Source organism: Artibeus jamaicensis, unplaced genomic scaffold (assembly GCF_021234435.1).
Source record: "Artibeus jamaicensis isolate MK-2021 breed Jamaican fruit bat unplaced genomic scaffold, CSHL_Jam_final contig_456, whole genome shotgun sequence".
NCBI lineage: Eukaryota > Metazoa > Chordata > Mammalia > Chiroptera > Phyllostomidae > Artibeus > Artibeus jamaicensis.
Genome location: NW_026521839.1, coordinates 7,150,797 through 7,178,766, shown reverse-complemented (window position 1 = coordinate 7,178,766; position 27,970 = coordinate 7,150,797). Strand labels below are relative to the sequence as shown.

General features: G+C 40.2%; 1 protein-coding gene and 2 pseudogenes across 1 annotated transcript; all 3 read right to left on the bottom strand.

The window, feature by feature from the left end:
* Positions 1–27,862, bottom strand: ETF1 (eukaryotic translation termination factor 1). Its single transcript, XM_037147610.2, has 11 exons — positions 27,713–27,862; positions 27,447–27,550; positions 10,868–11,043; positions 10,350–10,489; positions 6,451–6,589; positions 5,920–6,110; positions 4,804–4,933; positions 4,077–4,232; positions 3,584–3,648; positions 2,649–2,796; positions 1–2,292 (listed from the first exon to the last, which is right to left on the bottom strand). The coding sequence occupies exons 2-11, from the start codon at positions 27,530–27,532 to the stop codon at positions 2,210–2,212; spliced, it is 1,314 nt and encodes a 437-aa protein (XP_037003505.1). The 5' UTR covers positions 27,533–27,550; positions 27,713–27,862; the 3' UTR covers positions 1–2,209.
* LOC119051046 (60S ribosomal protein L7a-like) lies at positions 16,918–18,726 on the bottom strand (annotated as a pseudogene).
* LOC119051126 (uncharacterized) lies at positions 20,255–20,392 on the bottom strand (annotated as a pseudogene).
* Positions 27,863–27,970: the final 108 nt, after the last annotated feature.

Here is a 27,970-nt window from a genome sequence, read left to right as displayed (position 1 = left end):
TATTCTTAAATATGGTTTAATACTCTTCTCCATTTCTGTACATCACAACACCAAGAATTTGCTGCTTAGGATCTCTCTGTAGAGGCTATAGAGAATGCAAAGGCTACGGTTTTTACCCCCTCGTATTGATGTGTTTGCATGTTAAGTGTAATACATTATCAGTATATATTGATACACACATCAATATATAATGCAATATATATCACTGAAGAGAACACATTGATTAAAGAAATACAAAAATTTGGCATCATTTCCAAACTTAAATAGTAAAAATAAAAACTACAAAAGGAGCTGCATACCCTAAATGTATCATGTGAAACAACAAGCATATTCAAAAATGTAAATTTACATCCAATTTCTCTGGTCTTGTCATATCACATTAGACCCATTTACAATGGCAAAACCCTAAGGTACTGCTGCGAAGAGAGCATGTTTGCTCGCTCTTGGGTGTTCTGCAAACAAACAGCAGAGCCCAAAGCAAAAGCCTGTTCCAGTGAAGCCTCCGCGTTGAATACCAAAGAACTGACTCTTCTCACTGGGGGTTGAGACATCAGGTTACACATCGACAGTCATTTGGACCTTAGAGTACAGTGCGAGAACCAGAAACTTTACATTTAAGACATACTCCATTCAAGTGAAACAGGATTATTGGAACGATAGGCAGGTCTGCAACCTGGGAACAAGGAGCTGGTTCAGACCAATAAAGCTACAAGTGACTGAGTCAAGTCAATGAAGAACAGCAGTCAGGCACTAAAGTGTTGAAAGTACCCAATTTGAAAACCAAATGCACCCCACTACCCTATCAGTGTGGGGGTGATACCAATTGACTTTTAAAACCTTTGGTCCTTCAAAGTCCATCTGGTATACTTTTATCCATTGCTACCACTGGGCACATCCCATACACTTTGTTCAGTCACCACCTCGAGCACGCCATGACTTTGCATGTCAGCTGGGGTCAAGTCCAACTCACAGTCCAGCTGTGAAGCATAAGCTTCAGGTTTTCAGGCCCACTTTTGGACCCAACATGGTTAAGTCCTTGGTGCCAGAAGCTGTGTCCCATCCCTTCCCACCCCTGCCCTTCCCACCCCCCTCCCATAATTTCTTATGAGAGGTGTTTGCAAGTCCCATATTCGAAACAGATGCTCCAACCCCACCAGGAGGTCAGGGGTTTATAATTACATGCAGCCATACATGTCTTATCTGTCGTTCCTGTGAAAAACCTTGCAGTTCATTTTTTAAAAAATCAAAAACATTCACATAATCTCATGCCATCCAACACAAGGAAAACACAACCACCTCCCCTTTACCAAGGACAGACCCAAGCAAAATAAAATATTCTTTAAATTTCTTTGCTTCTACTTAAATTGCATGTTTTATTTCTCCCAATAGCACAGAAGCCCCATCATGTCCATCCCAAGCTGGTTTCCAGTAGACTAAGATCTTGGAAACCCTTGTTAAAGCAACTGATGCTAAGGGCTCCCAAACCCCTGCACAAATGTGCCTGCAAAACAGATGGAAAGAAATAGTGCACTGGCTCAAATGCTTCATGTTGTCAGCTTGACTTTACAATGCAATTTGCATCCTTGAAACTGACAGTCAGGAGGTGGGGGAGGGGTAGTGTGAGGGAGTGGAATTGAAATCGCCTATTAGCTCACCCTTTCACAACATTAAACAAGAGACCAAGAGAGAAATGGTTCCAACATTTCACCACATATATTTCTTCTTATGCAGTCTAAGCTGAGAATGCCATGTAAATGGGTCACTGCGAAATGCAGCAATTTAATTTTTTCCAATCAAAATAAGAAACAAACCAGTATGATCTCATTTCTATTAACTTTTGAAGGTTTACAGCAGTTAAGGTATTTTTGCTTCTATGTATGAAGGTTAAAAAAATCATTTTTTTCCATAAAATACAAGAGCAACCAATTTCACCATCAAGTAAAAGTAAAAACTGGGATTCTTGTTTAAATTAGTCCAAAGTGGCATTTAGGACTTGGCTGTAGCTGCTGTGCTGACACCATGACAAACCAAAGTGTAGGGCTGGGTCTGGTTTTGTTTCGGTTTTCTTTTCAATATCCAATGCTCATGGATTAAGTTCTGGAAATGTTCCAATTGTAAGGCAGGGATCTGTTTGGATTCCACCACGGGTATGCTCCTTGGGTTGGATGCTGGAGGGTGAGGCACATTTTGCCGGACCCATGTCGACTACCTAGTAGTCATCAAGGTCAAAAAATTCATCGTCTCCTCCTTGGTATTCCATTCCCTGGAAATCTACTCGGTACCGCAAGATACCTGGAGACAGAAACCAAAGAATAAATCACCTGTGGTCACAGAATACAAAAGGCCCACTCCACTGCAGAATTATAGAAAGCAAAGAGGTACTGATTAAAAAGTGCTCCTGGCCCTGGCCGGGTACCTCAGTTGGTTAAGAGTGCTGTCTCAATACACCAAGGTTGCAAGGTTTGATCCCAGGTCAGAGCACATACAAGAATCAACCAATGAATGCTTATATGAGTAGAACAACAAATGGATGTTTATCTCTCAATCAATGGGGGTGAAAAAAGTAGTAACATTATTTTGGGATGTTCCAGAAAAGGCCTTGGCCTGACACCCTGGCTTTAAGTTTAGTTTTCCAACTGGCTACTCACCTCCAATCCCACCAAATCCTTTCACAAACTGGGATCCTTCTTGTGATTTATCTGTGACAATTTCCAATGTAGCTCCAAATTTTTTATAGTTGTTAGCAAACCATTCCAGCAGGGGCATGCTCTCAATTAGCTCATGTTCTTGTCCTGTCTTCAGGACAACCATGAGATACAGAACAATGGAATTAGAACACACCAAGACTGAGTGACCCCCAATCCTGCCTCCACCACTCTCCCCTTCATTGTATGTATGTGTGTAAACTCTCTAAGTGAATTCTGGTTTCTGGTGACACAAGTGTTAACAGTACAGAAATTCCAATTACTTCAAACAACATTACTCCCTAGGCTCTAGTCTCAATAATGAAATGCCAACACACACTTCGCAGTTTTCCAACATATGGATCCTGTTGTTGTCTCTGGAAGCCAGGCTGCTGTGAACTGTCTCTATGCATTCAATAGTCCAGAAGAGACAGGCCAAAATGGCTTTTTGAGCAGCCTCGTTAAAAACAAAAACAAAAACAACAACAACAAAACCACACAACCTTCTCTCAGAACTGGAGGAAGCTACCACATAAAAGGACCTGTACTGGGTAGGTGGCAACTTATGCTGCAGTGATACATTTACACCAAACCTTCAGAAGCCATTTCAGTAGAAGAGCTAATACAGTAAGTGAAAACAGCAGCATCAGTTTCATGGTGCAGGAGAGGCAGATCAGAATATTAAACTACTTTTAAAATGAGGAACCACAACTTGGCCTCTTTCCTTGGAATCAGACTGGTACGTGGCACAGAGGAGCTGACCACCTCCTGCTGCCCTCAACGGATAAATACAAGGTTTGGTTTCCCAGGCAGATGAATACTCTTATGCTGCCAGTGCTCTAGCATATGGATTTATCTTTCCTTGCATGTACCACTGAACCAAGAACACAATCACATACCTCTTTGTCTGTGAAATGAGATTTATCCTTCTCTTGTTCTGGAGTTAGATAGAGAATTTTCTCCTCTGTAACATTGGGGGGGGGGGGGAGAGAAATGTGTTAACCTGGTTCTTATTATACTAACAAGTAAGTGTTAAGTCCCATGAGAGGAATAAGGTTAGATGAAAGGGCTCCTGAACTCATCCTATCAACCTTTTTTTCATATGTTTATTAGTCAGCATGCACTGCATGTCTACTGGGTACCCTTCTCCTATCATGAGGAAACTCTGAAGGCATTCAAGATACAGCCCTCCTCTAGAAAAATTTAACAATCTTAAGGAGACATTTATCGGTTCAGACTATGGAGGAATATGCTACGGAATGAGATGGGAACAAGGTACAGATCTGCCTTCTCGTTGCTCCTCCATCAGCCACCTCTCCTAATCTCTACCCCAGGAATCCTGAATACAACAGGTCAGTAACAAATAGCATCCCGATTTTCTAATTCTCATACCTTCTGTGCCTTGGCAATGAAGAACGTATCTCATTATATCCAGATTTTCATAGACTATTAGAATTTCTACAGCTCCCATTTCTAAAGCCTTTAGTGTGTCTTCAACTCCAAAACAGTACTTTCCCGTGTCCTGGCTGATTTCGTCAAAGTATCGTCCTGTGATTAGAGACAGGTCAATAAGAACATATATTAAAGTTTTCTTTGTAGATACAGACCCTCTTACACTAAAAAATCAGAGATAGAGATTAAGAGGGGGGGGAGGGAGGGAAGGAGGGAGGTAAAAGCCCAATTTAAAAATGAGTAAGTGCCCCAAACCAGTGACAAATGATACCACTGGTTGAAGCTACAGAAACTGACTCTAAAGAAGCAATATGGGCCAAACCAAGAACCATTTGGAAATGTGTGTGCTCAGTTAAGTCAGAGACAAAGCCAAACAACCACACTAATCTTTAATTCAGGCTCTCTACCACTCTATTACAAAGGATGATTAATATGGGAAATAAGACTAAAATAGGGTTCCTATTATCAAAGGGTAAAAATAGTGGAAATATAAACATATTATTAGACCTAATGACTAAATGAGGACTAAAAATGATTCCACTGAGGAAGATCTTACATAAAAATGCTAAATCTTCCTCTTACCTTTTCAGCGTTGTTTCATACAATCATGTATATACATATAAAAACATTTCAGAGAGTAAGTAAGTAAGTTGCATTTCACTGATACCTATTAATTTCTTCTCTTGAATAAATTTCACGTTGGAGAGGACTTCAGTAGATAACTCAATAGCTTGGTTGAATCCATTTTCACCACCATAGGATATATCAACTAATTTTAAAACTTTTGATTGCAACCTCTGACACACACAAAAAAACATAATTAGTACTTCAAAAACACCTTCACCAAGACCCACTACTTCTTTTTTCAAAAAGTATTTATTAATTTATTTATTTTTAGAGAGGGAGGAGGAGGGAGAAAGAGGAGAGAAGCAGTAGTAGGTTGCCTCTCACATGCCCCCAACCGGGGACCTGGCCGGCAACCTAGGCATGTGCCCTGACTGGGAATCAAACCCGTGGCCTTTCAGTTTGCAGGATGATGCCCAATCTACCGAGCCACACCAGTCAGGGCAAGACCCACTACCTCTTAATAGCATGCAAAACTCAGCAATGTGATCAGTGAAGTCTAAGGAGGGAGAATATGGGGAAAGAGCCCAATTTATTCATTAACTGAAATTTCAGTGAGCAACAGTGCCGGATATACTTCCCCAGCTAATCATATCACAAATTCTATTAGACCTATAAGAGACTAACTTATGAAATATAAACAAAACTAAACTTCTTGTGAAGGAAAGGGAGAATTATTAGTTTCTGCTATCCAGTGTTACAGTACAAGACAGCTTCTTTGGTGAGCTTCTACTATAATGTTACCACCCCTCTCCCCACGAGAACACTTTGGGAATGTGTTTTATGGCTGAGCCCATGTCATGAACCAGAAGATCTTTCTGAACTAAATGATTTAGGCTTAATCAGCTCTGTCATATTATTGCTTTACTTACCTCCAAGAATAAAAAAAAGCTCCTAGTTTCTTTGAAATCAAACTGCATTTTAAAGCCAAGTATGGCAACCCACTTGACCATGCCCCTCCACCCACCAGAAAGATCCTATCTAAATACGGTTGCTTTCAAAAGAAAAAATGTCCCTACAAGTGAAGGGAAATATTTCCTAATAAACACCTGAAATCTGCTAACTCAGAGATAGTAAAAATAAAGATATGCATGTTCTGGTGCTCAGAGGACCCACGACTCCCACCAGAAAATTACACAATGGAGCATTTACTTCTCACCTGATCGAACATATCAGATTGACTTAGTTCAGTTTTAAAGTCAGCCGATCCAGCTAAAACGAGGCCAGCCACATTCACTTTGTCCCCAGAAATGAAGAGCTGCACAGCAGTCTCAGCTACTTTCCGAACATAGTTATGTCGCTTCTCCATTCTTAAACGGGCAAAACGCAAGGCTGACTGACCTCCTCTACCTTTGACACAAAAGTGGTAAGAGGGAAAAAGTCAATTATTAACTATAAGATGCCCTACTAATTAAAAACTAACTAAATAATTATGCTCATCCCAAAACAAGGACAAAAAGAAAAATCACTATTTCTTCAACTTTATGCCAAATTGGTTTGGTATAAACTTTTACTTGTTTTTAGAGAATGACTACTAATTCTCTTGTCCAAAGAAGAGCCACAAACGCCACTAAGTCATTTTAAAATACTTCCTCTATCATCTAGATATCCCACCCCGACCCCCCCATACAAGTTGTTTCCTTATTGCCAGACACAAAGCAAATGAGCTTATATTCTCTTACTGTATTACCATGTTTTTTTGGGAGATCCACAGTGAATTTGTGCAGGACTTCTCTTGTGTTTCCTTGGAGTGTGCCAAAAAGTGCACCACTACCATCTATTACAATGAAGCCAAACTTGCTATCATCTGAAAGTAGTGCTGTAAGAGCCTAAAAAGAAAACACAAGTTTCATACAATCAATCCCAAAGCTTTGATAAGGTCAAGACAAATTCTGAAAAGACGTATACAAGCCCTTTCACCCAACTCAGAATGGTATGAATACCACAGAAAAGCCATTTTGTGAAGTAATTTACAGACTTCAGCTATCAATATGTAACACAGACAACTCTGAATTCCTGATGCAGGAAAAAGACAATGAATGATATTGACGTGAAGGCTTTCAAGAAAACTGACCTGGGCACATGATTACAAAATCCAGACTTACAGGCTACAGATTCTTTCTAGTGGATTTAGACTGATGGTAGTGTATGAACGTAATGTTCAAATTAAGAGTGCAACCTCCAACCTCCAACAAAAGCTGACTTTCTATTACCATGAATTGACTCCAACATTAATAAAAGTTCTCATTACAGCAAGTATCTTGTAAGTCACCTCTAGAGTACAAGTACATGAGTACAAAACCCAGAAACAAGTCTATGGAAAGATCTAGTTTGGAAATGTTTCTTTAACTTCTATGTCTTAAGCATCAACGATATCAAGATACAAAACTCAATAAAAAAATTATTAAAAATATTTTATTTATTTTTAGAGAGGGAAAGGGAGGGAGAATAGGGGAGAGAAACATCAATGTGTGTTCATCTCTTACGTGCCCCTTTCTGAGGACCTGGCCTGCAACCCAGGCATGTGCCCTGACTGGGAATTGAACTGGCGACCCTTTGGTTTGGCAGGCCAGCACTCAACCTAGTGAGCCACACTAGCCAGGCTCAAATAAAAAAACAAACAAACAAACTTATTGTCGACACTATCACATATGTCTCCACTCCCCTTCCCTCTGGCCATGACCACACTGTTGGGTCTACAGGTTATGCATATGTATTCTTTGGCCAATCCCCTCACCTTCTTTCATCCAGCCCCCTCTGTTTTTATTTTGTTCATTAGATTCCACGAATAAGCGAGATCATATGATATTTGTCTCTCTTTGATTGGCTTATTTCACTTAGCATATAATCTCCAGGTCCATACATACTGCTGCAAAAGGTAAGAGGTCCTTCTTCTTTTTTTTTAAATGGCCATATAGTATTCCATATGGAAACAAACCACAGCTTTTATATCCACTCACTTACTGATGGGCACCTGGGCTGTTTCCAGATCTTGGCTGTTTTATTTTTTAAAAGATTTTTAATTAATTTTTACAGAGGGGGAGAAGAGCAACACTGACCAGTTGCCTCTCGCACACCCCCAACTATGGAACTGGCCAGCAACCCAGGCATGTGCCCTGACTGGGAATTGAACTGGCGACCTTTCAGTTTGCAGGATGATGCCCATCCCACCGAGCCACACCAGCCAGGGCAGATCTTGGCTATTTTAAATAACACTGCTATGAACATAGGGATGCATATATAGTTTTTAATTGGTGTTCTGGGATTCTTAGGATATATTCCCAGAAGTGGAATTACTGGGTCAAAAGGAAGTTCCATTTTAAATTTTTTTGATGGAATTCCATACTGTTTTCCAGGGTGGCTGCACCGGTCTGCATTCCCACCAACAGTGAACTATGGTTCCCTTTTCTCCATATACTCACCAGCATTTATTTGTCAGCAAAACTCAATTTTACTTAAAAGGTATTATAGCTACCGATTCTGAATTTTTATGGGGAAAGCTCTCCTTCTGGGCTAGCTTAATATCCCTGTATTTCCGCCTCCTGAAAAAGCAAATTGTTAAATAGTCCTGAGATTCACAGATGGGCCAGAATTTTCATAATGGAGCTTGAATACTACAGGCTTGGTAGACAACTAATTGCTAGGCAGAAGCCTGTTTATCCATTCCATTTTAACTAAGGAAGAAAATAGCTTCTTCAAGAACTGACTAGAAAGCAAATTAATCCCTAAGAATCAAACAAACCATGCTTGATAATCAGCACTAAGACATATATATATTGCATATGTTAAAAAAAACTTTATACTCTGGCTGGTGTGGCTCAGTGGACTGAGTGCTGGCCTGTGAACCAAAGGGTCGCTGGTTTAATTCCAATCCGGGCACACGCCTGGGTTGTGGGCCAGGTCCCCAGTAGGGGGCACGTGACAGGCTACCACACATTGGTTTCTCTCCCTCTCTCCCTCCCTTCCCCTCTCTCTAAAAACAAATAAATAAAATTCTAAGGAAAAGGTAAAATGATCCCCATTAAACAGACATAAATTGTGTTGGGCAGCGTGTGCCACATTCATATCTAGTTATTGACATATCAACTAAAGTGAAAATAAAGCTAGCAAGAATAAATGGTACTTTGGAAGATGAAGCTAACTTAGTAAGTTAAAACTAGATGACATGAGTATCAGGTACTATTTAATTAAACATCTGCTTTGAAAGATTCAAAATCTGCTTTCATACAATCAGACACAGGTAAGTGGGAAAGGGTGGCAGAGTGCCTCCAATGAAGGTTTTTGCTGGAAGGAGACTGCAAATACACAAGAGAAGAACGGCCTCGACCATCTATGCAACCAATCAAGATCCAACTGGAATTGGTCTTCCTATTGAGTTAGCAAAAATCACCCATCGTAAACTATGTTGACAAATGTCAGTTCTAATTCCACTGTAGAGATTTTCCCTTATGTTGATGAAAAGCCGAGAGGCTGAACCAATAGCCAGCTGCAAATTCCTGACTGTTCTACTGTTGACTGATTTAGGTCACTCTAATGAGGTTTCTTTTCCACCCTTAAAGTTCATCTTCTGGTAGCTCTGTCACTCAAAAGTTTCATATGGAGAAAAAACAAAAAGACCCCTGCAGTCCTATTTCTAAAGATTTTTTTTCTATGCATGAAAACAAAGGGTTCAAGAAATATAGGCAAGTATCATGGATACACAGGGTGAAAGGGATATCATATAGCCAATTATTTCTTCATCTCTTAATTAGTTCTCCAAACCTAGCTTATTAGCACTTTACTCAAACATGCTGAATGATGTCTTTCAGTGTGTCATTATAAATGTAAACTCTTATTTTTTGAAAATAGCCAGCCTTAGCCCTGACCAGCGCAGCTCAGTGGGTTGAGCATCAGCCTGGGAACCAAAAGGTCACTAGTTCGATTCCTGGTCAGGGCACATGCCTGAGTTGCAGGTTCAGTCTCTGGTCAGGGTGTGTGTGGAAAGGCAACCGATCAGTGTTTCTGTTACACTGAGGTGTCTCTTTCACATCATGTTTCTCTCCCTCTCTCCCTTCCTTCCCCTCTCTCTAAATAGAAATCAATAAATCTTTTTTTAAAAGAAAATAGCCAGTCTTATACAAAATACAATTATTTTAAAAGTCTGGTAACTCCTCATGTTAAATATAATTACTATAGAAGCCAGTAATTCCACTCTTGGGTATATACTTCCCTGCCATGAGAATGCGGTCACACAAAAACTTGTACACATATGTTCAAAGCAGCATTAGTCAAAATAACCAAATAGCGGAAACACAATGCCCATCAACTGATGAACAGATACATATGGCAAATATCTAGTAATAAAAAAGGAAGAAGTACAGCTACATGCCATGTCATAGATGAACCTTGAAAACATTATGCTAAGTGAAAGAATCTGGTTACAAAAGGCCACTACAAGCAAATCTAAAGAGGCAAAAAATAATTAGTGGTAGCCCAGAGAGAAGGGATCTTGGGGTGGGAAAATGGAGAATGGGAATGATTAATCAATCACTGATGGATACGGGATTTCTTTTTGGTGCGATGAAAATATTCTGTGCTTGAACTTCTTACCTCTGTGTGGAATTTGTTGTCACACAAATACAATGATGTATTAATTGGTTTGAAAGGTTCGAAGTCAATGTTGACTTTCTTTTCCTTTCCTTCTTCTGTTACAATTGTACCACAGTAAACAACCAGGCCATTTGGAGGTACTGCAAAGAACACAAATGATTTCTCTATTTAAACCCACAGCTACAGCTAATTTCCCTCCACTAACAGAAAATATATCCACAGCCTACAGCCCATACCCTTTAAGTCATAATTTAAATAAAGTAGAAGTATCTATAAATCCTTTAGAAAGAATTCTATCCTGGATTTTGAAACTTACCTGAGATGTTTTAATACTAATACTACCTGACTTTCAAACAAGAACAAAAGAAGGTTAAATTCCAAGGTCAAACGGACACTGCTGAGAAAGCTGGCTAAAGGAAACATTATCGACCAAAAGTATCATGACAGGATTAAAGTAGAATATGCCAATATAACCCAGACAAACAAAGTAGGGGGAAAATGATCAAGGTCCAGATTACCTTTGTTATAAAGTTTGAGTCTTTGTTGTACAGATGTAATGGCTCCCAGGACTGAAAGGCGGTTTACTCGTGACTTAATGTTAGACGCAGTTCCAAACTCATCAGCTAACATCTTTGCCACTCGTGAAATCTGGTCTTTGGGAGGAATGATCAATGATATCATACTTGTGCCATTGCTGTGGAAGAAAGAATAACATCAGAGGATCAAGAACCACATAAGTAAAGGGTTTAAATTCATGTGTATCATTAGTAAAGGCAACTAGAGTGAGGTTTTCTCAAAACAGCCACTCTCAAAGTGATCAGGAACATAGGGACCATACCAGTGTTATCAAAGAGCTAAAACACACACTTCCCTTATAACAGCAGCTCTTAACCTTGACTGTACAGTTAAACCATCTGGGGAGATCATTCTAGGTGGCTCCTTTTCAAAAAAAGGTTCCTGTAAGTTGCACTCCTTCAAGTATTGTTCTCATCTCTGACTTCTACTTAGTTTAGGAAATGAGCTCTCATTAATAACCAAAAACATGGAAAATTACCACTTACAAGATTATTTAGATCAAGTGGACTTTAGCCAACCTAGACACAGAAAAAGGAGAGTGATTGCCAACATGGAATATCTGATAATGATGATAAGGGGGTGGTGGTGGTGATTTTGGGCTGATGAAAATTACACAGTGGAGATCACTGCAAAACTCTGAGAGGAAAAAAAAACCCAAAAAAACCAAAACAAAACAAAAACCAAAAAACCAAGACAAAAAACCCCAGTGAATTGTACACTTTAAAAAGGGGGTAAATTTTATAGTATGTAAATTGTATCTCAATAAAGCTGTTATTTAAAAAATCAATGTGAAAGACTCAGTATACAATAGGATACCTTTCTTTTAAGGTCTCTTGGTCTCTTAACCTGACAGCTTACTAAAAGAGTCACAGAATGGTTCTTTGTGAGAATTGTTAGTCTGTGTTTTAAAAAACTAAATTACCAATTTTATATGAACAGGCAGCAATATAAACAGAAACTAATCTATACCACACATATACTTAGGAAATTCAAAGCCCCAAATCTGCCCTGACCAGATCTAATGGCTGGCTTTTTAATAATGCCTACAGTATAAATTTAGCTGATTTATATTTTGAAGGCAAAAGTTGATCTGAGCCAAAGCATTTTACAAAATGTTTCCACTTGTTACTTCCTGAGATTGGTATAGATCATATCCTCAAAGGTTATATATGACAAGTTTAGTCACTGTAGAGAATTAGTATCACGGGGAAATGGTTGAGGGCTTTCTTTAGGTAATTGGGAAGACTGTCAAAAATACCTAAACTTTCCAATAATTACTGAGCTTGCATAATTTCACAGTAGTCCAATGTGTCAACTTTAACAGAATCTCACATATCCAGTGTCCAATGGAAGCTGGCAAGAAAAGTAAACTAGAAAGATGGGTATAATGTCAAGTCAAATGGGCTTATGTGCCAAGTGACTAATAAGAAAGATGTGAAGGAGACAGGGGAACAGTAACAAAAATTAGAGAAGACCCCTGTTTTAGCTCTGTAATTATAGGTGTTTGAAAACGGAAACATCTTCATATAGTAAACTTAATTTACAAGTAAGTATCCTGGAATTTGTTTCTCCTCAGCATTAGCACTAGAATAGGACCTCATTTACAAAAGACCCCGCCTTCTAAAAGATTTCTCCTAGTAGTAAATCCCACACCTCCTCTTGTCAGACAAGTTTTCTTTACAAGCAGACAAGCTTTCCATTACCAAAATAGTTACTCTTAGATTGCCAACTCATAGCTCCAAAACTATCATTGTTTCTGTTGGGTTTTCTACTTAAAACCTAGATGATGCTGGTTCAAAATCTTTGTGATACTTTCCCTAATGAAACACAGCTGATTAATGACAGTGCCAGGTAAAGTATGGTGTGTGCTCTGCTGCCACCCCTTGGATAGGGGACTAAGTGTTCTAGCCAAACCAGAGAATCAAGCAAATTTATGATATGCAGTTTCAGTTGTCATCACTAACACAAATATGATCATAAAACAAAGCTGTTTCCAAGATACATTTCATATAAGACAAATCTCCAAAATACCAAAACTGACCCATAGTTATTTCTTCATCTGCATGTTATTCCCAATATTCAGATCAGCTACAATTTCAATATAGTACTGACAAACCAGTGCGATCCAAAACAATCCTTTACTTGTGTGTGCGTGGGCACATGCACCCCCCCAACACAGAGTCAGGTGTATTGCTCTTTAAAATGTTTTTCATTTTAATTTTCATAGCATAACTACATAAAAGGAAATTTTAAAAACCAGGACAGACTGCCCAGAAATCAAAAGATCAGATACAAATAAAATTCTACCTGTGGCCTCGTTCCAGTTTCTGAACTAGATATAAAAAGAATCCCCAAATAAAACAAACGGTATCTTTTATTACAAAAACAAAACAAAACCCAACAACAGCAGCACCAACAAGCTCTTTATAGTTAGTAAGTGTCCTCTGTCCTTTCTTTAAGCAATGATATATAACAAACTCCTTTTCTTCCAGTAATTTATTTTGCTAGGTTTCTATAGAGAAATTTCAACAAAAACAACAACAAGCCTTTCTGATAATTTTTTCTGGAGTTATGAGAAACCCTACAGCCTGAGGAGGAGAAAAGAAGTTTGCTCTGGGAGTGGCTGGCAAGTACATTTAACTTCGGGGACATGGTCTAGACTGTAGGTGCATCTACCCATCTCTACAAAGAAGGTGTCAACTCATGCAAATGTATAGTATGAAAATATACAAGAAAGTGAAAAAAGAAGATGGGTAAGTTTGAATACTGACTTTACTGGAAGCTTGTGCTTCCTTTCAGATGAACAATTCTCAAGAGCCTATTTCTTCACCCTAGAGAGGCTCTTGGAATCTTTAGGGACCAAGGGAAGGGAGTTATTTCTCAAAAGGGCTCAGTTTTCAAAAGCTGACATGCTCTGATTTACTGAGTAGTTTCCTAGGAGATGGAGCTAGCAAACAGGCAATTAGTTGGGAATGAGAAGGGGCTATAAGGATAGCAGGAGCAAAGGCTCAGAACTCAAGAGAACAGGCACCAAACCTCGAAGGACAGAAAGTATGGGAGCCTTTGAAATCTTTCCCCCAGCATATGTCATCGGTTTGCTCAAATAAACTCTTGCAAAAATTCTAAAAACCCCCAAAAGGATGGAAAAAGTTTGAGGATAGAGAGGATATTGGGACAAATTAATTTCCTTCAGGTGTTTTGGGAGTAAACCCAAAACACCTGAAGGAAATCCTTAAAGCAAAATAAACATGCGGAGAACAAAGCAAGGACTTAACGATAAGCAACTATTTACTTCCTACTGCAGATAGATTAAGAAGATAAGCATTCATTAAGCAACTTTACTGCATAGTCACTGGAGTTGGGCAACCTTATATTCACACCCCAATAATTTCTGGAGAAAACAAACTAATGAAAATACTTAAAAACATAATATTGTTATAGGATTCCATTTAAAAAATGGTTTGTAAGTATCATTGCAAAAAAAAAAAAAAAAGGGAGTAGATTCCCGCCAAGTTGCTAAATCTGAAACACTACTCCAAGTTAGTCTTGACCTCTCACTCTTTTTGAATTTTGACTGATGTTCAAAAGAAAACTACCTGCACACCCTGGCCGGGTGGCTCAGTTGGTTGAAGCATTGTCCTGTATACCAAAAGGTCACAGGTTTGATTCCTGGTCATGGCACAACCTAGATGGTGGGTTCAATCCCCAGTTGGGGCTTTAAAGGAGTCAACTGATCAATGTTTTGCTCTCACATCTGTGTGTGTGTGTGTGTGTGTGTGTGTGTGTCTCTCTCTCTCTCTAAAAGTGAATAAACATATCCTTAGGTGAGGACTAAAAATAATTACCCTTCACTAGTTTCCCTTTGTGACTCTACCTACCCTATCTGGGGGAAACACCTCATCTGTGGGTAACCTTAAAAGATTCTGAATTCATCTTTGTTACAAGATACTTTGCTGGCAAAGAGGAAACAAGTATTATTAAATGCATGGCTGCTTCTTTAAATTTAAGGGTTACTTTATAATCTCTGAGGTTTTCGTATCTTGGGTTTAATACAAGGAGGTTAAAGTTTTTTCCAGGAAAGTTTCCAAACAAAATAAACACTCCTTTACCCCACAGGCAAGCCAATCAAAGTTGTTAAACCAGTTTGTGTAAACACCAAAATAAAAACCAAGGAAGATGAATATTTCATTATAAAGCAGATCGAACAACTCTAGGAAAGCACGAGAAATAAAGCCAAAGAGCTGTAGGTGCTGACTATATATGCAAACTATACCCTTTTAAATTTTAATATTTTTCACCTGCTCTTCAGCTTTGTCACCGTATCTTTTTTCTAAAATCAAAGGCACTCATTCCAGAGTCAGTGAATTATGAGGCACAGCAATGATTGACATGCAGGTTGTAAAAATTGGGAAAAGCAAGACACAACATACAACGTGCTCTAAAAGTAAGGCTTCCCGGGACCTCTGCTCTCAGATTCTTTCTGGTTCTCATTTTAGGGACACTTTCCCTTATCTAAGAAGGGTTCATGAATGCTTCTAACTAGAGGTCTAACTTCTGAGAAATAAAACAGCTGGGAGACAGGAAGTAGTTGTAAATAGACTAAATACAGAGAGAGAGAAAAAAAAAGACAAAACTCAGGAAGAAAGAGAATTTAAAAAACAAACAGCTGACAGCTTTTTTCCCCTTCACTCTCAAATAGACTGTTGAAGGAAGAGTCTCCCCTAGGTTGGGAGGTTGGGGTAGTACCACCAGTTACTCATCCAACCCAAGGTTTCATGGCCCGTGAGCACTATGAACAAGGTAAACATTCATTCCATCCCTGGAATTACCAGGACTAAAAGGTCTCTAAGGAAGAAAACTTAAGGTAATTGAGCAAGGCCTGGGCTGTGGTATCTGCAGGTATGTAACTTGAGGGAGTTCTAGACTTTGGATGCAAGGTGCCTTTTGGTCAGTCCTAATGACAGGAAAACAAGAAAATGTATTAAGCACTCTCTGACCTGTAAATATGTTATGAAAGCTCATCAATTAAAAATGCTCAAGAAAACTTTGGAAAGGTAGATGTAAAAACGTGGTTTTCACAAGCTTGCCAACTGACTATTTTGCATGAGGACCTTGAATCCTTGGGAGAGTTTTCTAAAACTAAACAAAACAAAAACAAAAAACCCTAGAATACCAAAAAACAATCTAGATACAAAAAGAGAGCTCCCTTTCCATTAATCTAATTCAATAGCTCTTTTTAATTTTTTAAAACATATTTTATTTATTTATTTTTAGAAAGAGGGGAAGGGAAGGAGAAGAGTGGGCGAGAAACATCAATGTGTGGTTGCCTCTCATGTGTCCCCTAATGGGGACCTGGCCAGCAACCCAGGCATGTGCCCTGACTGGCAATCGAACCAGCGACCCTTTGCTTCACAGGCCCGTGCTCAATCTACTGAGCTACACCAGCCAGGGCCTAATTCAACAGCTCTTGAATAGGGAAAGTGAGGGTGGTGACTGTAGGTAAGAGGAACGCGGAGTTTTCAAATTCAATTAGATAAATTCTAATGCACAACTAGGACTGAGAATGAATGTGTCTGACCTGCTTTCTACACCTTTAAGTAAGATGCCTTGACCAGCTGAAGTCAGAGAGATTGCACGACTTCACCCGCCCCCCAAAAGAAAATTCACAGGTGAGCTACTGTCATTTACTCTAGCACCAACCACCAGTGAATTGTCAGGGCTCAGAGATGTCCAACTTTTTCTAGCCAGAACACTTCCTTATGAAATGCACTGCCATCCATCTTATCACCCTGATATAATAAAAATAAAGTTACTTTCAGGTTAAGACCAAGAACATTTTAGAGACTGCCTACACTACACTCTCTAAGTGGAATTTAGAGTATTTGCTCTCCAAGGAGCTTTCATCTCAATGTCTCTTCACCCTACCCCTACCTCACACTGGCTGAAGAACCTTTATTACTTTCATGCACAGAAAACTCAAGAGTGTACACTCTTATCCCAGCTCAGCAATGTGAGCCACTGATTCTGGACCCAGGAAGCTGCCTCCCCAGTGGCAGCAGATCTCATTATATATGTCATTGTAACTGGTCCTGAGGGCTTCCATCGGCTTAGCCAGAGTCTTCCTGTGGACTAGATGTCCCATTCTGACTTTCCGCTTGGTAATGCAGTAGGGAACCATTTTACAGTACAGGATAGGCAGGTCAGCCTGATGGGATCCATATCACGTACAATCAAACAGCTGGGACTTCTTGTTCTCCACCAGGGTGGTGACAGTGTTAACCCCTGCTTGAAACACAGATGGCCTCTTGGTGGGGTCATCCCCTTTGTTGGCAGCTTTTTTCTCAGCCAGGGGCCAACAACCTCTGGTCTGTACTTGTGGGTCAGCTTAAGCAGTTCAGTAGCTGTTTGGCAGCCCAAGACATGTGTCAACTGGTTAATGGCAGGAGGCACTTTCAGACACACAGAACAGCCCTTCGTTGCTGCAGCCTAATGTAGTGAATTTATTTGACAAAGTGGGTGAGGTCCCTTTTCAGCAGGATGTCCTGTCCAATGCCAAAATTCTTGGATCTTTCTCAAATAGGGGATTTACTACCTTTTTGGCCTTCTGTTTCATGACAGCCAGGGCCAGTGCCACCTTCTTCCCCATAGCCTTCTTTCCTTTCAGCATCTGGTTAGTGCCTAGGATATGGATGGCTAAGGTTCCCACCATACTCTTCTCAAGTTCCTGAAGAATAACCTAATCCTCAGATCAGCCCTGGCTGGTGTAACTCAGTGGATTGAGCACTGGCCTGAAAACCAAAAGGTTGCTGGTTCCATTCATAGTCAGGGTTGTGGGCCAGGTCCCTAGTTGGGGGTGTGGGAGGTGCAACCGATCAATGCATCTCTCATACATAGATGCTTCTCTCCCTCTCAATAAACACACACACACACCACCACCACCACCACCAACAACAACAACAACAACAACAATGATGAAACAAAACAACCAATCCTAAGATCAGTTCTGGAAGTTGGTAAACTAGCCATATTATATGGATCACCAGCTGAAAATCCCCTACTGTCTAATTTTTACCACCTATGTCCTTACTTATTATTCATCATGGGGTTTCCACTTTTCTTCTTTTACCAATTGCACAAAGCTGAGTTTAAACTTTGAGACTAGAGCAATCTTTTTGATATGGGTTTAATATGGGAACAGAATAGGAGGGTGGTTATGAGTGAGCAAAGCTTTTAAAATCAGACAGATTTTGGTTCATGTCCTGTTCTATCTGTGTGACATAGGGAAAATCACACAAATCCCTTTGGGCCTCAGTTTCTACTTACTTTACAAGGTCATGAGGATTCTGTTAAGACAGTATGTATCCACAGCAAAGGAAATCATCAGCAAAATAAAAAGACAACCCACAGAAGAGGAGAACCTATTTGTCGATACATCTGATGGGGGTTATTATCCAACACTTATAGTGTACTTATAAAACTCAACACAAAAAAACCCAAGAATCCAAATAAAAAAGGGGCAAAGGACCTGAATAGATGCTTCTCCAAAGAAGACATACAGATGGCCAGCAGACACATGAAAAGATGCTCAATGTCACTAATCATCAGAGAAATGCAACTTAAAACCACAGTATCACCTCACAATGATCAGAATGGCTATCATCAATAAATTAACAAACAAGTGCTGGTGAGGATGTGGAGAAAGGGGAACCTTTTTTACAGTTGATGGGAATGCAGACTGGTGTAACCACTGTGGAAAGCAGTATAGATACCACAAAAAAATTAAAAGTAGACCTGCCTTTTGACCCAGCAGTTCTACTTCTGGGATTGCTGAGTCAAAGGAAACCCAAAACTATAGTAATTTGAAATAATATAAGCACCCTTATGTTCACTACAGTGGTATTTACAATAGCCAAGATATGGAAGCTTCCCAAGTGTCCATCAATAAGATAAGTGGGTAAGACAACCACGATACATTTATACTACATAATACTACTCGGACAAAAAATAAAATTTTCTTTTACCCTCTGTGATAGCATGGATGGACCTGGAAAACATTATGCTAAATGAAATAAGCCAGTCAAAGAAAGACAGATACAGTATGATTGCACTTATATGTGGAATCTAATGAACTGAATAAGCAAAAAAGAGACAGACTCACAGAGAGCAGGTAACAGCTATTGGGGGAGTGAGGTTAGTGGGTAGAGGGATAGAGCAAGAAAGGAAAAAGGACTCATGGACATGAACAACAGTGTGGTGATTGCAGGAGGGAAAAGGAGGCTAAATGATAATGGAAAAAATACAATAAAAAATTTAAAAAGATGAATATATATCAAATGCCTAGCATGGCTATATAGTGCTGGTATATACTAGGTAGTGTGCACTAAACGGTAACTAGATGGAACTCTAGCTCCTTGTCCCCCACCCTCCGGCCCTTTAATAGAATAAATCAGAAAGAATTATCACAGCACAGTTGGGGGGGGGAGGCACTGTTAATTGGTGTTGGAAGTCTTATTTGAATCTCAGTAAGCAGAGGAAGAGGAGAGAGAGAATGCATGTGCGCTGACCTTGTGGTAATAGGTGGTGATCACCTTTACTGGATTACAGGACTTGCTACAACTTCCCACAGAACAAATGCCCCAAACCAAAAATGTAGTTCAAAACAATATGGCCAGAACACCTGAAACTATCTTGTAATTTATAAGGGAGTAAAACTCACTCCCCTCTAAAACTTTAAACAGTTATATAAAAGCTTAAGTGGGCTCTGTGTTTTGATAAACCCAGAATCAGTCACTTTAAAGATTTGACCTGTTTTCTCTTCCACCAAGTATGAAACACATTGCTCATACTAGGTCTATAAAAGCCTCTTGAGGGCAGAAATCATTTTAGTATTTAGTGGAAGTTCAAACATTTGAAGAATGAATAAATGGTTAATTCCTAACATAAAGCACCCTCTACCCTAGAGGACAGAATAACTCAGCTGTCCCAAAATATTTTAACAGAAAAGTTTACAAAGGTTCATTTTAGTATTATCCTTGAAAGCACTAGGATTACTTATTTATTCAAAACAAAAATGTATATGTCTGATGGGGTATTACTTTTCTAGAAATACAGGCATTTACTTTGTCTTTGAAAAATGTTAACAGCTTCACAAAATTAACTTAGTGGAATATTCCACCAGGGAGCAGCAGAAGCTGGAAAATTTCCCTAGTCTTCTCACATCAGTGCAAATCCAGGAGATATCAATCACAACCAGCATTAGGAAATCACTACCGGTGTTCTACAGGAGACCCTATAAATAAAAATCCAGCTGGTATCTTTCTTGACCACTAAGTATGTACGATTCAAATAAAACAAAAGCCATTACCTTCCTGTTAATCTTTTCATATACATATAAGCTTCTGGGGAGGGATTTAAACTGATAAGAACAGATACTACACTTGATCTTAGCCAAAAGGCCGAGAAGGATGGGGAGGGATTTAAAAGTGACTTATTTCCCTCATCATGGATGCTCATTTAGAACAAACATATTTAGTACCCAAGTTTTTCCTAGGATAGAACTGGAAACAGCACACCTGGTTTTTTCTTTTTAAAAATTGTTAAGTATTGATAAAGAGAAGAAAGACAAGAGAAACACCAATTTGTTGTTCCACTTATATTTTCACTGACTGACTCTTGTATGCACTCTGACATGGGGATTGAATCCACAATGCTGGTGTATCAGGGTGATCCTCTAACCAATTGAACTACCTGGCCAGGGCTACCTGTTTTCCTTTTATCTTTGCTCCTCCATCCTGGGTCTTCTCTTTTTAAGAAGGGAGTGGGAAATGTTTTTATTCGGCAAAAGAAATACTAATCAAAGAGCAAGGGATAGTGTGGTATAATAGGATCACAGGCTTTGAAGTCAGAAAAGTACAAACATTGTTTACCCACTTCTTCCAAAATGTCTAGTGCCCAGCCCTGACTGGTGTGGCTCAGTGGTCTGGGCACCATTCATTCTGCAAACCAAGGGGTGACTGGTTTGATTCCTAATTGGGGTGCATGCCTGGGTTGCAGGCCAGTTGGGGGTGTATGAAAGGCAACCAATCAATATTTCCCTTATACAGCAATGTTTCTCTCCCTTTCTTCCTCCCTTCTCCTCTCCCTAAAAATAAAATCTTAAAACACAGCATCTAGTGCCCAACTCACAGCAGATGTTTGGGGGAAGTTTGTGAGCTGACTGGTTAATAGCAAAAATGAATTTGTGGGCTTCATTTTTCATTTGCTTAGATGTGAGTCTGGGGAAAACCCAATTTAGAAGGCCACAGATATAACATGAAAAGACAAACTTAAAAAAAAAAAAGATTTTTATTTACTTATTTTTAGAGAGAGGGGATGGGAGGGAGAAAGAGAAACATCTGACTTGATCCACAACCCAGACATGTGCCCTGACTGGGACCCAAACTGGAGATCTCTAGGTTCACAGGCTGGTACTCAATCCACTGAGCCATACCAGAAAGGGAGAAAAGACAAACTTTTGTTTTGATTAGATCATTCTTCCAAAGGGGACCTTAGAACCCTGGCTGATATGGTTCAGTGGACTGAGTGCCAGCCTTTGAATCCAAGGGTTGCTGGTTTGATTTCTAGTCAGCACATGACTGGGTTGCAGACCAGGTCCCCAGTAGGGGGTGTGAGAGAGGCAACTGATTGCTATTGCTCTCACACATCATGTTTCTCTCCCTTTTTCTCCCTCTTTCCCCCCCTCTCTAAAAATAAATAAATAAAATCTAAACAAAACAAAAAAGCTAAAACGAAAAGAAAACTAAAGGAGACCTTAGAACATCAAATGGAGACTTACAGGACCAATATCCCCGAGTTATCTGTATGACAAGAAGCAGTGTCAGGCATCTGAAAATGTGAAGTCTTCTGAACTGGGTAGGAAGGATAACAAGAGTAAAGACCAAGTACTGGATGAAAAGCCACATGTCTGAAAATTGGTGTTAAAATAAAGTAACTTGGAGGGTTAAAAAAAAGGACAAACAAACATATAAAGACTCAGAAGGTACCTATCACATACAAATTAAGTAAATGAAAGAGAAAGGACTGGATTGAAACATAGAAAGCCTTAATGTCTATTTTAATGTTTTCATCTATAAGAGAATAATAAAGTTACGGCTCCTAAACTCAATTATGTTTTGGGTTGAGAATAAAAGCAAAATCATTCTTTTTATTGATCTCCATTCATTTACATTCAAAGGAAGAAAAATATACCTCTTTTGAGAAAGTGAAAAAATAAGAAAAAAGGGAATTTTCCTCTTCTAACAGACAATAGGCAAAGGTTCAAAGTGTGTCCAGTGGCGTAAGACAAAGCTGTTATCAGAGGGAACTTCATCATGCTCTACGAGGACAACGCCTCAAAGTGAGAAACCTCATAATTTCTAACTGAAAGAACAGCCTCAAAACTCCCTAATCCCTTCTCCCCCTCACTGAGAGCCAGCTGCTGAAGAATTAAGACACCTACAGAATGTATCCCAGAAGGTTCTATTCTGAGATCCCTGGAGAATATGATGGACTGAAAAGAAATTTCTATTGTTCCAAATTTTCAGTCGAACAGTTCTAGCAGCATATCTAGGAAAAAGAGTCCAATTTTCCCTTCTGACTCTTCAATAAAATTAAATACAATTTAGTCCTGCTGGAAAACTGACATTTAAAATTATCTCACAATCGAACACCTTCCCAGCACCAGGGGCTGCATTGAGCACACCCAACCCCAAGCTCTAAGAAAAAGGGCCCTCTACTAAAAAGGGTCCAGCTGGTATGTGTGAGAAGTGGGGTGAGGGATGACCACCTACAACTCAGATCGCATGGCCTTAAGTGTTATTCTACTTAGGTACTCTTGCTTACCTAGGAGTGTGTCCAGGGTAGGCCTTCCTTTCCTGGAAGGACAAGTATATCTGCTATTACAATGAGAAGTCTGTCAAGAGTTGAAACTCAAAGACAGTAATTGTTCATTAGGTTCACAGGGCAAAGAATACCATGACAGAATACTAGGGTTGTCAGGACAAGTTCACAGTTGAGGAAGGCAGCCTGTGACACCTGAAGCGGACTGAGGAACACCACCACACCCTATCAAGTACACTCTTTTCTGCCCCTCTGGCCTTTACTGCCTCTGAAATTCATGGCCTTGAAAACATTCCAAGTATCATTTAAGTGAATGTCTTGTTAATCAACAATTTTCACTTGGGGAAAATACTCTAACACACTTAATAGTCTTTATTTTATTCAAATTGTATTAAGAATTTGTACATATTATTTGTAAGATTTTTATAAAACTATTCAAGGTTTTCTCAAAATTACTTTTAATTCAACACAATGTAAGAAATTTTGTGGCAATAAAAAAAGATTGCATGGTATAATAAGAATTCCCTGTGGGAGTGTTTTTGTTGCCTATTAGGGGCCCCTTTGGAGCACATCTGAGTTTATGCTAATTAAGTGACTTAGAGTTGGGCTCCCGGATAGCCTCAGGATGGGATTGGTCACCAGAAAAAAAACAAGTGTATCCAGGATTGGAACTTTTCAGTTCCATCCTTGGACCTCGGGGAAGGGGAAGGGGAAGGGGAAGGGGGGGAGGGGTGCCGTGCTGCAGATTAAGCTCTATAAAATTCCATACACTATATGGTGTATTGATCTTTTAGGCTGGTAAATCCAGGTGGCACACCCTAGTTCCAAAGGGGTAGAAGTACCCACAATCAGACTCTTCCAGACCTTGTCCTATGTATCTCTTCACCTGGCTGTCCATCTGGACCTTTTATAGTATCCTCCATAATAAACCAGTAAACACAAGTAATTTGTTTCCCTGAGCTCTGTGGGCAATTCCAGAAAATTAATGAACCCCAAGTTTACAACCTGTAGGTCAGCAGCAGGACAGTCTTGTGGTATTGAGTTCTTTACCTTGTGGGAACTGATGTTAAGTCAGGTAATGTCAGACTGAACCGAATTGTAGGACACTAGGCTGGCAGTGGCTAAGAACTGGAGAATTGCTTGTATAGGGGAAAAACTCATATACCTGGTATCAAAATTCTTGAGAGAAGAAGTTTCCCTGCACCCCCCAAGTTACATTTCGAGGCAGGAGAGTCATGTATAGCCGGGTAATTTCTATTTCCTTCAAAGTCAAGGTATCTAAAAGTTATTTTTATTTCACTGATGTGAGAGAGTGAGGAGTGAGAGCGGGGAAAGGAGGGAGAAAGGAGGGAGAGGGGGGAGAGCAATAGAGATAGACAGACAGTATAGTTGTCCCACTTATCCATCATGTATTGGTTGATTCTTGCATTTTCCCTGATTGGGATCAAACTTGAAACCTTAGTGTATCAGGTAGATCTAACCAACTGAGCTATCCAGACGGGGCTACAAATTATTTTAACTAAACAGTAAGCTTTAATAATACCGAAAGATAAAAGACAACAACCAAATGAAGTTTACAAACTTTACTAATCTTCAAACATGGGTTATCTGACCCAGCCCTTAATATATCTGAAATATACAAGGTTCCCTGCTGACGATAACTGAATTATTTTTAACAGACACAACTTAGAGCAAATTAACCTTGTCTGTTCCTCTGTCACATTCACCACTGCTTTGGTTAGAACAGATTCTGGTTATGACTTTACTACCTGAATACTATAAAGTTTCCAACATACTTCTGGGATTAGTTCCTGCTGGTTCAGGAAACACTAGGAAAAAACAACCACCCAAATCTCCCGCCTATCATTCACCTGCTTTAGTTTCTTAGTCAGAATACCTGCAACCACCATTCTATTCACACGGCCTTAGTTCTAGTTTTGGTTAATGAACACATTTATTTTCACTAAACCAACTATAAAGAGTATATCAGGAGAAATCATAAATCAGGAACGAACTCCCACTAACTTTAAGTGGGATTTATATACCAAAAGAACTGTTTGGTTATTTTACTAGCAAACAGAAACATTCAACAAGACTTATCTTAAATGAAATAGGGATATCCTACCCAACTTAAATTCAAGTTATACACGTAACACCCCTTTCAACTCACACAATTCTATTAATCCACCACTAAGTTTCACTACCTAGTGCTAATAACCACATGTGAACACAACCCCAGTCTTGTCCTGAAACCCAGATCCAGTTTCTCCCTGAAGTCCATGACATTTCTCCTTAAAATATTTGGGCACTGGGTAAAGAAAAAAACATTCTCACTGTACACTATGATAATCTGAGTCTGACTGACTGTAATACAACTTGGCCATGAAAATGTAACTTTGCAACAAACAAATAAAAAAACCCCAGTATGAACTGGGAAACTTCTGAAGCAAACAGAATAAACTTGTTACTCTCTTACTGATACCTAGAGATGGCCAAGATTTTAAATTTTCATGGGCTCAAGGTGCAACCAAAACCTGAATAAAAGCAAAGGAGGCGAAGTAGGATAAGATTATCAACCACTTTATTTGTTTAGATAAAAACTACTCCCCAGCTATTTTAAACAGCTTAATCCTAAAACATCCAAAGTAACTCCACCACTAGAAATAAAAGTTGTAAGAACTTCACTTAATCTCTAACGAACTTTGCTAATCAAAGGGAAAAGGCCTTTAAAAGCTCTGAAGGGGAGCTTAAAAGTTTGAAGTAGCTAGGAACAAATTTAAGAATAAGGTTCCTGAAGCAGTAGAAAGAAGTGTTATTTATAAGCAGTGTTATTTCTTCCATGTCATTTCACTCAGACAACAGGCAAATTATAGCTGTGAATTCATAGTCTACACTTCTTCAGAGACCATAATGTATGTGAATTCTAATATGTAAACATGCTTCCAATAAGGGAACAAATCTATCATAGCCAACTTTACACAACGCTGCAACAACTTATAAAAAAACTATACTCAAAACACAACGGAAGATCCTAGTGAAACAAAAGAACCTGGCTAATTCCTGGTAGTGCGTCGTTATGGGTCATGACCTATATTACGTCTCCTCTACAGTATTCTCACACATGGGGAATAATTATTCATTCTACCATGTGGTGCTGAACTATTTGTGTTCAAATCCCTGTAAGATTATTAACTAGGTCTGAATATTCTATTAAAGCCAAAGAAAAACAATAAAACACAAGCTGTGACTTCAGTTCATATTAGAGTAAGCAAAAGCCCAAGTCTCTGAATAGACCAAACTTTCAGGAGCTTCATTCCAAGCAGAACAGTCACCGATTCATTAAGAACGAAAGACTATGGCAAACCAGTCTTAATTTTGGGCCTTCCGTGGAATCAAGTACATTTACTTTATAAGGTATAACAATTAGAGCTTAACAAATCTTACTGCAAATCTATCAAGCAAGGCCAAGCCTGGGCTGGAAACCAAAATGTTCAATGCCTCAGTTGAAAACTTTCATAATGGCCTGGAATAAGTCACTCTGCTATTCTAAGAATGCCCAGACCCACAAATATGTAATGTCCCAAACACTTTTTATTTCGTGGCACTTTCCGTAAGTAAAAAGTTCCCACAACTAGGAAAGGAACAAATAATTAAGAAAACCAGAATATGTCTGACACACCTTCTCCCAAAAGAGTAACTTAAAAGTACATTTATTTGTATATATAGAAAGCATAAAAAATCAGTTTTAAGAGAGCTTATCCTCCCCACAGTGGATGCACCCAAGTTTCTAGTAAAAGTTTACAAACGAAGTCTCAAGCCCACCTAACTTAATTCTGAGTTTCAACAAGCCATCGGGCACTTCTATCCCTAGCTAGTTCAGAGAGGCCAAAAGGAACCCTGCTGCAATTCATATGAGCAGCCCCATAATCCAGATTTTTCCTGGATGTATAGATATAGATTAGTCTACCAAAACCTGCCCTACTCCCTCACCCCGTACACGTTGGCATTTTCATTATAGGTGGGTCCTGGAAGAGTTAAAACCAGGAAGCTCTGGAGTAATTAGAGGATTTAGAGGAAGTCATCTTGGAAGAGTTGCAAGACCCAAAGAAATCGGGGGATGTCAGTAAGAGGTTGTCCCTGATCACCTTTCCTTCCTGGCCCTCGCAAACTTCACCCAACCGGGTCCCAGAAGCCCCAGAGAAAGAGGCCATTTTAATGAGGCCTGACTAAGGAGTGTGAAAGGAGAGGAAGGGAGGAAATCAGGGAAGGGCGTTCAGGAAAGGAAGGCTGAGCTCTTTCTCCCAACAGCACTCGAGGTGCGTGGCAGCACCTGGACCTCTAAGGGAGAGAAGCTGGACTCAAGAGCCTAGAAGGGGTACAAAAGTACCAATGGCCTGCCACAAGAGAAGCGAGAGGTCCGAGCCCCGAGGCCTGGCCTCTTACCCACAAGCGGGGGAAGGACCCCTTCTCGGGTCAGTCATGTAGACCCTAGCTCTTGGGTCAGGAACAACTACCCAAAGGTCCAGAAGGCGGGAGTTGGCTAGTGCCTGGTTTTTCTCATCCCGCCATGCGGCGCGGGGGCGGCCATCCTGAGGGGTCCGGGTACCAAGAGGGCACGGTGGGGGGTCTGGACGCAGCGCTCACCCGCGGGCCGCCTCCAAGCTCTTAATCAGCTTCTTGATCTTCCAGATCTCCACGTTCCTGTCCGCAGCACTGGGGTCGTCCGCCATCTTCTCGCCTCCTCCTCCCTAGAGCGGCCCGGCGGGGCCCGGAGACACCAAGACCACAGAGTTAGCGCCGCCACTGGGGCAGAGCGGCCCCCTTCCGTGCCACCCCCAGAGAGGCCCTCCTCTTTCCGCCCCGCGCGACTCGCTGTGATGATTTCTGGCCTTTCCCTCCCCCTGGCTTACCTAAGGGCCCAGTCCTGGGCGGCAGCGGCTGCTCCTCCCCGGCGGCGGCTCCGCGGCGGCGGCTCTGACGTAGGACACCGGCTCCCTCTCTCCAGGCAGCTGCATGTGTTGCAATCCGCTCACATGGGGCCTGTGACATCACTTCCTCCGCCAGGGGGGCCGAGTGGAAGGCGGCGGGAGGTAAAGAGGGGGGTCGGTGCGGAAAAGAGAAAGGTCTGCGTGCGCCGCGACTTTCCATTGGCTCTCTGCGCAGTGACC